The 8,704-nt window shown below is 34.8% G+C and overlaps 1 protein-coding gene and 1 long non-coding RNA gene across 2 annotated transcripts; one reads left to right on the top strand and one right to left on the bottom strand.

Annotated features, from left to right (window-relative positions):
• Window positions 1-4,485: 4,485 nt before the first annotated feature.
• LOC107568063 (uncharacterized) lies at window positions 4,486-5,915 on the top strand. Its single transcript, XR_001606704.1, has 5 exons — window positions 4,486-4,527; window positions 4,944-4,995; window positions 5,194-5,267; window positions 5,473-5,533; window positions 5,625-5,915. It is a non-coding gene; the product is annotated as an uncharacterized lncRNA (long non-coding RNA).
• A 510-nt stretch (window positions 5,916-6,425) lies between these two features.
• Window positions 6,426-7,555, bottom strand: LOC107568062 (small integral membrane protein 7). Its single transcript, XM_016253910.1, has 5 exons — window positions 7,424-7,555; window positions 7,266-7,307; window positions 7,134-7,192; window positions 6,800-6,890; window positions 6,426-6,650 (listed from the first exon to the last, which is right to left on the bottom strand). Exons 1-5 carry the CDS (start codon window positions 7,447-7,449, stop codon window positions 6,635-6,637), a joined length of 234 nt encoding a protein of 77 aa, XP_016109396.1. The 5' UTR covers window positions 7,450-7,555; the 3' UTR covers window positions 6,426-6,634.
• Between the last annotated feature and the right edge of the window lie 1,149 nt (window positions 7,556-8,704).

An 8,704-nucleotide genomic window follows, 5' to 3' on the forward strand; every position in this document is an offset into this window, starting at 1 on the left:
ATGACTGATATAGGAGAATATGGAGCTCATACTCAAGGAGGAAAAACACCTCAGATTTATTCAGAGGCCCAAACTGAGCAAAAATGTGCAATTTGGTGCAGTCGCTGATATTTATGTGGCCAAAACATAAGATGAAATTCTAATTATAATGTAAGTCAATGAGCTCCAGTGCCTATAACCGTAATAGCAGACTTCTTACATAAAATGCATATGAAATACATATTAGTTGTCACTCTATATCTCCTAATAATATTTCTTAGTAATGCTTGATATTTAAATGCTTAGTTTATGATAAAGCTTTGTAGTTTTTATTGTGGAGGCAAAATGTATGTATGCAATGCAATACAATGAATTGAGAGATGATTGAGAGATAAATATTTCTCAAAAGTATCATATTTGTTATCATATATATATGTGTGTGTGTGTGTGTGTGTGTGTGTCATATTTGATACTTATATTTTAACATGATTTCTCTAAAAAGATTTATGAATAATCAAGTAAATGTTCATCTTCAAATGTTACAATATAAAAGTTCTTCTTTCATTTACTTTATAAAAATTAATAAAGATTTTACAGCTAAATGACACGTGAACCACGACCTGAAGGAGAATGTGTTTAGAAGGACCTGTACCTGAAAAAAGCATATTATACTACTAAGTATATAAACTATCAATCAGATGACAGAAAGTATAGTATTATGTACAACAAGAGGCCTTAATTAGAGACCTTAGAAATAAAAAATTAAAATAAGCATTGTGTTCCTCCCATGGAATTTAAGAGCTTGAGTCCTCACACCTAGTTTAAACACGCCAGAAATCAGGCAACATTAAAGGGATAGTTCACCCAAAAATGAAAAATGCTGTCATCATTTACTCACCCTCATGTCGTTCCAAACCTGTATGAGTTGCTTTCTTATGTTGAACACAAAAGAAGATATTTTGAAGATTGCTGGTAATCAAACAGTTGGTGGTTGCCATTGACTTCCATAGATTTTTTTTCCTACTACACTCTTAAAAATAAAGGTGCTTCAAACGGTTCTTCAAGCGATGCCATAGAAGAACCATTTTTGGTTCCACAAAGAGCCATTCAGTCAAAGGTTCTTTAAAGAGCCATCTCTTTCTTACCTTTTTATAATCTGAAGAACCTTCTTTCACCACAAAGAACCTTTTGTGAAACAGAAAGGTTCTTCAGATGTTAAAGGTTCTTTATGGATCCATTTAGACAAAAAGGTTCTACTATGGCATCGTGAAGCACCTTTATTTTTAAGAGTGTATGATTATCAAAATATCTTCTTTTATGTTCAACATAAGAAAGCAACTCATACAGGTTTGGAACGACATGAGGGTGAGTAAATGATGACAGAATTTTCATTTTTGGGTGAACTATCCCTTTAAAATAATCCCCAAACATGTGAACAAGCTACTCAAACAAAGTATTTGTCAGGTGGAATCTCTCAAACTTAATCGTGCAACAAGCAAAGCAAGCAGCCATTTAAAGCAGCTATATAGCCATCCAACCTGTTGTACTATTCAATATTTGCATTAATCACTTCTGCTAATTCAGAAATCCAGAGACACTTTTGAGGGAAGGGCTCTCTTTAATATCAGCTGTTGATGGGAGATAATCCCTCAGATGATAATTCACGACTTGAGTTTCTTTGTGCTAAAACAAAGAGCTGGGAGGCGCCCTCATGTGCTGACAGCTCATTCAGTCGTGCTCTGTATGTACTCCACTTACAAAACACAAGATGTGCTAATGTAATCACACAAGTAGGCGCTAATTGTCCTACGGGGAGTGCAAGTTTGTGCGTCTCAAATAGGGTTGCCAACTTCAGAAAAGGAAAATAAGGGACAATCGTGGTTTTTCATAGAAAAATAAGGGACAGAATAAGGGATACACACACAGGCCTATTTTATATATATATATATATATATACACACACACACGCAGGTATATGTTTTAGATTTGTAATGTTCTTTTAAATGGTGTCTCTTATGCTCATCAATGCAGTATTTATTTGATCAAAAATACAGAAAAAAACTGTAATATTGTTAAATATTATTGCAATTTCTAATATTGGTTTCCTATATTTCTGTGACGCAGCACTGAATTTTCAGCATCATTGCTCCAGTCCTCAGTGTCACATGATCCTTTTATAATCGGTGTTGCAACTGTTGTGCTGCTTAATATTTTTTTGGAACCTGTGTTCCATAAACAAAATAAAAAGTTAAAAAGAACAGAATTTATTCAAAATATAAATATTTTCTAACAATATCACTTTTTATCCATTTAACACATCCTTGCTGAATAAAAGTATTCTAAAAGTTTCTTTAAAAAAAAAGAAAAGAAAAAAAGAAGAAGAAAAAAAAAAGATATCTACTGACCCCAAACCTTTTTTTTTTTTTTTGGAATAGTTGTGTAGGCTATATTTAACACAAAATATTTATTTTGAATAAATACTGTTCTTTTTAACTTTTTATTTATCAAAGAATCCTGAAAAAATATCACAGGTCGTGTTCTGTTTCTGTGTTTTGAGACACTGAATAAAAACATAATTGTTCTGAAAAGTACAAATCTTAACTGAATAAAGTTCACATGGAACCAGTGTTGCCAACTAATTTTTAGGGGAAGTTGCTAAACGAAGGTCAATTTGTTGCTAAAAGTTGCTAAATCACATTGTGATGTCATTGCGTGATGATGTCATTACGTAATCACGACGCAAAATTGTGTCACTACATCAAATCTCAGCAAAAAAATATATCTTTTATATATGTTCATTTAGATTTGTTTGTAAAATCATATAAATGCATAATATAATATTAAAACATAAATAAATATTTAAAATACACCATTGAATTATTGAAAACGTTCACATTTTTGAACGATTGCAATTTAAGTTTTTGTTTTTATTAGCTAGTAAACTAGAAAAACTACACATTCTGAACAATTATACTTTTAAGCAGTGTAGTAGTAGTCTAAGAAAAGTCTGTAAAAATAGGGCACAATCTACAATGTTAATATGAAGGAATTTTCCGTATTGATTTTTCACAGGTTTTTTTTTTTTTTACCTGCATTTTAAATTACGCATTGTATTTTGTGTTCTTGGGTTACAATGGATAATGTCCTGGGATTGTGAATTACTATACCTTTTCCATTTGTACATATTTTTCTTACAGTGTACTAACTGATCAACAAACGCAGGTACACGCTACTACCATTGTGTATCATAAATGAACAATTATTCAATTCAGTTGAACAGTTGCAAATAGCAATTAGAATTTAATTCATGTGATGTGTGTACTTCTAGGCATCTTTGGTTTCCTCTTTTTGTGTAATTTAGATGTAAAACGTGTGCTTTTTATTATTTGAGTCACTTAACCCAAGTTGCTAAAAGCTGACAAATACATTTTAAAAATAGCTACATTTGTTGCTAGGTGCTTTTGAAAGAAAAAGTTGCTAGGGTAGTCTGAAAAGTTGCTAAATTTAGCAACAAAAGTGCTAAGTTGGCAACACTGCATGGATCTCTTGAAACAACAATTCATTAAATGTAGATGGGGAGGCTGTATTTAAAGAAGGTAACTTCAAATTTAGCCTTTACTGCCACCTTTCGGACAAATTATGGAAAAACACAGAGAAATTGAAAAGCAACCAGCAAAAGTAAAAAGTCAATAGTTATGTTGCAAATGTAAGATATTGTTTATAGATTTTTTTTTATAGATATAGTAACACTGTAAATTGTTTAACCATATAAATAACAAACAAGGATTTTACAAAACTTATTCTTAAATAAAATCTTAGCGATGCAACACTTTCTTCAGGCATATTCTGTACATGAACTAAATGACAACAGTGACATTTAAAGGAGGACCAAACGTGGCTTGTGTGTAACACAGATGGTTAAAATGGTAGGCCTATATATGTAAGAAATGTACCTCTTATCCATTTCGTCTTTTAATGCTAGAACCATCGATTTATAATGTATTATACAGTCATTCTTGAGAAGTGGGCCAAAACAGGGTGCAAAATTGAAAAAATAAAACCTTGTACTCAGACAAATGAAACTATATTTATGTATCTTATATGTACTAAGCTACCGAGCTATGCTTTGATACAACCTCTCAACGTTTCTCTGTTTTAACAAAATGTGCTTTTTTTTTAACCTTGGACTGTGTAATATAATTTCAGCTTTATCTTTAACAGCATTCAAGATGTTTTTAACATTTCAAAACACATTCTGGTGTTAGCAGACAGATTGTATAATAATGAGAAAATTAAATTGAAGGCGATAATTGTGTTAAATACGTTCTATTATAAATCCCTCATGACACTGAAAATATTGTTATTTTTTAAGCTAATAGCAGTTACCATCGCTGGAGCTGTTTTGTGCCATGTCTCAAGAACGACTGAGCGTTGGAACTTGGAACCCAACCTGACGTCATCGCAACAAACGCTCACTGCGCATGCGCGTGAACTATAAAGCGCGGGTTCGCACGTTCTTTCTTCCCACTTCCGTCTTTCTTGTGGAGGGTGAGTAATATTCACTTTGTGATTTCGTTCTTTTTTTTTTTTTATGTAGTTTTTTTATCTACTGGAGAAGTTTTTAAAATCACGTTCTGTAGGTGTTTTACCAAAATACCCACAGTGCTGAAGTTGTACGAATAAAAACTGAAACGAAGGATTTTGGTGTAGGTCGGCGCTGAGCACGTGGCTCATTGCCCCGGGAAGCTTCTAGATCAAGAAAACTTGACTGCTTCTGGTTTAGTATTATATTCTACTGTTTAGTGCATATGGTTGTTAGTAAAGATGGATAAACACAAGTTACTAATGTTATTCAATAGTTTTAACGTGATCATTTAAGCGACTTTGCAGTAGGTTATTTCCAGTGGCCAAACTATCTGAGCAGCTGTATTATGAATTTCACCCTATATGTATTTGTTTTACAGTATGTGGGCTGTTGGACCATGGAGTTTTCCTATAGTGCTTCCTCAGATTTTGGTGGGTTTAGGTTTCCTCTAGACTTCGCTTTAACACTTTTGGTAGCAATGATGACTGAACTTTTTTCCCCAGCAGATCGACTCTGTTGACTTTTTAGAACCAAAAAATAAGCCATATGATCTGAGCAACCATATAGTTGCGCCAAAATCTGACCTTCATGTTTTGGAATGGCATTGACGCTTACTCCCATCTCCACAGATCATACTGGAGCCAAATGGGTAACCTTAAATTCATCAGACTTCGTTTCAGAAGTCTTTAACGCTGTAAAACGGGTAAGGCTGAGCATGTTCTTGGCACATCTGGTTGCCATTTACCCCGGTGCACGTGATGACTGATCTTTTTTCCCCAGCAGATCGATAGTGTTGACATTTGCTCTAAACTTTAAGCCAATTATTCTGAAGCGCCATCAGAATAGCTTGGCATACAGCGTAGTGGTGTGATTTGTTGTTAAGTCCTTTTCAATGTCTTTTCAAAAAGGAGGAATTCTGTAATTCAAGCGGACCACACAGTGACCCTTGATGAATGGCCACATGTGAAGGTATTCGTTGTTCTCCAAGAGTGTGTATTTTATTATTCCGTTCCCCAACTTGAACGTCAAGTTAAATCTGACAGTTTCTTCCTTTTTCTAGGTGTTTGAGTGATTTGTGCTCCTGAAGGCCCTTCAGTGCCAAACCCACGTGGAGCAGAGGAAGTACACGATGGGTTTTCTCCAAGCAGTCTAGCGTTTACCAGCCATAGGGGAGGAAATGCCTTTTTGAGAGCATTAAAGTTGCTTTTATTTTGACCTACTAGTGTTCCAACATGCTGTTTTTGAAGAGGCATTCAAGTTTGTTCAATTGTAACTTGTTTGTTCGATGCAAGTGTAAAGCGTCTGGCAGATACCTTTTACATGTTCAATAAAACTAAGCCATGAACTGAAATGGTTTTCTGCATTTGTCATCTGTGACCTTACAGGTCTAATGTAAATCAAGCTGAATTTTCAGTGGCGTGAAATTTGTCTAGGGGATGTTCAAACTGAAATCAATTCAAATTGCGCAAAATGAAATTAAAATACAAGTAAACATTAAACCGTATGATTGCTGTAGGTTAAGTGTCTAAAATGCCAGAATTTAAAAAGGTCCGATCTTCTGATTTTGTGTAACTTTTGTCACCAATGGTGTTACGTTAATGGTGCTTTTATGCATTGTTTTTTGTCACCAATGGTGCTTTTATGCATGTAACACACGAGAATTAAATACTCCACTGCACACGGTTTTAAAGCATTCTTTTGTTAACCAAGCAGTAGCTTTGTACATGTTTCATGAATCGTCACAAAGCTGGCTTCTCAAAGGTTTTACATTTAGTGAATTATACATCCACTAATAACTGCCAGTATTTGTATAGGGCACTAAGAAAAGACCATCCAAACTCTTCTCGGTGCACAGCTCTGCTTTATATTCAAACAAAAGTGTAGGTCCCATGTGTCGTGTCCCCATTTGATTCACCGATCATAAAAGCAATATCAATCATTCACACTTTTGTACAAAATATACAGATGTCTTAAGACTTCAAGACATCCCACACCCATTACAATAAATCCACCCAATGCTGCAATAATTCTCTCTTTTGTGTCTGTAGTGATCCTCAATGTAACGGCACTCTATGATCCAAATAACCTGAAAACACAAACGCAAAACACACAAGGACACTTTAAAATATGCCACTCTCCACAAAAACAACGTTTGTTTTCAATGGAGCATAAACATGACTATTCTGAGAGCATGCCAGTTGAAAACAACTAAATGTGTATGAAGTCAATACTCACAAGATCATGCAAAACATGATGAAAATGTTCCAAAGAGCAATGAATATGCGAAAGTACCGCAGACTCAGCAAAAACTCTCTGATGTTGTCGCCTAAAGAATGCATAAGAAGAGTAAGAGATGACCCCGGCGCTATTAAGGGGGGGGGATGCAAAAACGCAGCATTTTTTGATCTAATATTTCATTAAAATGCATTCCAGCTGTATGCCGTGATAGATTTAGGGCCTCTGTGGTGACCTGTCAGCCGTCTGCTCGCTGTACAATTAATATTAAACTGTCCCAATAATATTAAATGAACTATTATTTCATAATGCAACGTTAATGAATTGCTGTTACCAGTGCTGGACGATCCAGATTCATCGCCAAACCCTTGAGACTGCGTTTCTCGCTTCTTTCTGCACACAGACAACGATTAGCAAGCTATCATCCAAATGAAGACTGACAGATAGCATTAGTGCTTTCACTCACAGTTTAAAGTTGAGCACAGCGCCGGCGTTCATGAGCAGAGTGCTGAAAACATAAGAACATCCGTGACAATTATATACCACACAGATGAACATCACGAACAACTTTCTATTTAATAATAGCGCGAAATGTATCCTGCTTTAGAAAAATGTGACATTTACCCAAAAATTAAAAGATCTCCGATCATTTTGGCTGATTATATCCGCCTCGCTTCGTCTTCTTCTTCTTCGATGTTTGTGTGAATACAGTATGAGTCCTCCGTTCATCACCGCCTCCTGACGGCAGATATAGGACACGACTGTTGCTGCGCTCTCCAGTCTGCGAAAGGACTTCTTCTTCTGATGTTTATTGGCAAGCCAATTTAAAGGTGCATTACCGCCACCTACTGATCTGGAGTGTGGAGTGAACAGATTTGGTAGAGAGAAGGATATACAGTATGTATATATATATTTATATATATATATTTAAAAAATTCGACAATTACAATTTATATTCTTTCCATATTTCCTGTCCTTTTTAGATAATTGAGCACTTTTTCTTTAATTCTTGATTGCATTTGTCTATTCCCTAGTAATATCTTGAGTGATACTTTATCATGTCTAACCTAATTTATGATTAAGTTGATTTCTTTCTCTTTCATACGTATCACATTCTAGAAGAATGTGCTTTACTGTTTCTGGATTCCCACATTTATCACATCAGCCGTTTTCATGCTTTCCTATTTTGTGTAAATTGAAATTTAAAGCTGAATGTCCAATCCTCATTCTTGTTATAATAACATCTTTCTTCCTGCTCCCACATCTTATTCTCTCTTCACCTACACACCCCTGTATCTGGTAAAGATGTCTTCCTTTTATTCCACTATCCCATAACTTTTGCCATATCTTTCTTACTTCAATTGACATTATTCTCTTGATTTCAGATTTGCTAATTGCTATATTAATTTCACTATGTGAGTGTTTCAGAGCCATTTTAGCCAAGCAGTCCACTTCCTCATTTCCCTCCACCCCAGTATGAGCCGGTACCCATAGGAAGCATACCATTATCCCTAATTGTCTAATTCTAAACAAGTACTGTAATACTTCATATATTCAATCTTGCCGTGTTGCATATTTTCCACTCATTGGACTTGTTAGAACAGACATTGAATCTGTACATATTACAATATTATTTGGTTGTATTTCTTCAATCCATTGTAGTGCTAATATAATTGCTATTAATTCTGTGGTAAATACAGACATATGATCTGATATTCTTTTGGCTATTTTTATTTTAAATGCAGGAATATATACTGCTGCTGCTGTCCTTCCAGATTCAGGATCCTTCGACCCATCCGTATACAGGTGCATCTCAATAAATTAGAATGTCGTGGAAAAGTTCATTTATTTCAGTAATTCAACTCAAATTGTGAAACTCGTGGATTAAATAAATTCAATGCACAC

This window comes from Sinocyclocheilus grahami, unplaced genomic scaffold (assembly GCF_001515645.1).
Source record: "Sinocyclocheilus grahami isolate Dianchi unplaced genomic scaffold, SAMN03320097.WGS_v1.1 scaffold1210.1, whole genome shotgun sequence".
Taxonomy (NCBI): Eukaryota; Metazoa; Chordata; class Actinopteri; order Cypriniformes; family Cyprinidae; genus Sinocyclocheilus; species Sinocyclocheilus grahami.

Excerpts from the sequence above, each read along its gene's own strand:
- LOC107568062 (XM_016253910.1), bottom strand. The coding sequence starts at position 7,449 with ATGATCGGAGATCTTTTAATTTTTGG. Across the intron at positions 7,308-7,423 it reads GGAGATCTTTTAATTTTTGG|CACTCTGCTCATGAACGCCG; the intron begins GTAAATGTCACA and ends TTATGTTTTCAG. Across the intron at positions 6,891-7,133 it reads ATCTGGATCGTCCAGCACTG|GCGACAACATCAGAGAGTTT; the intron begins GTAACAGCAATT and ends TGCATTCTTTAG.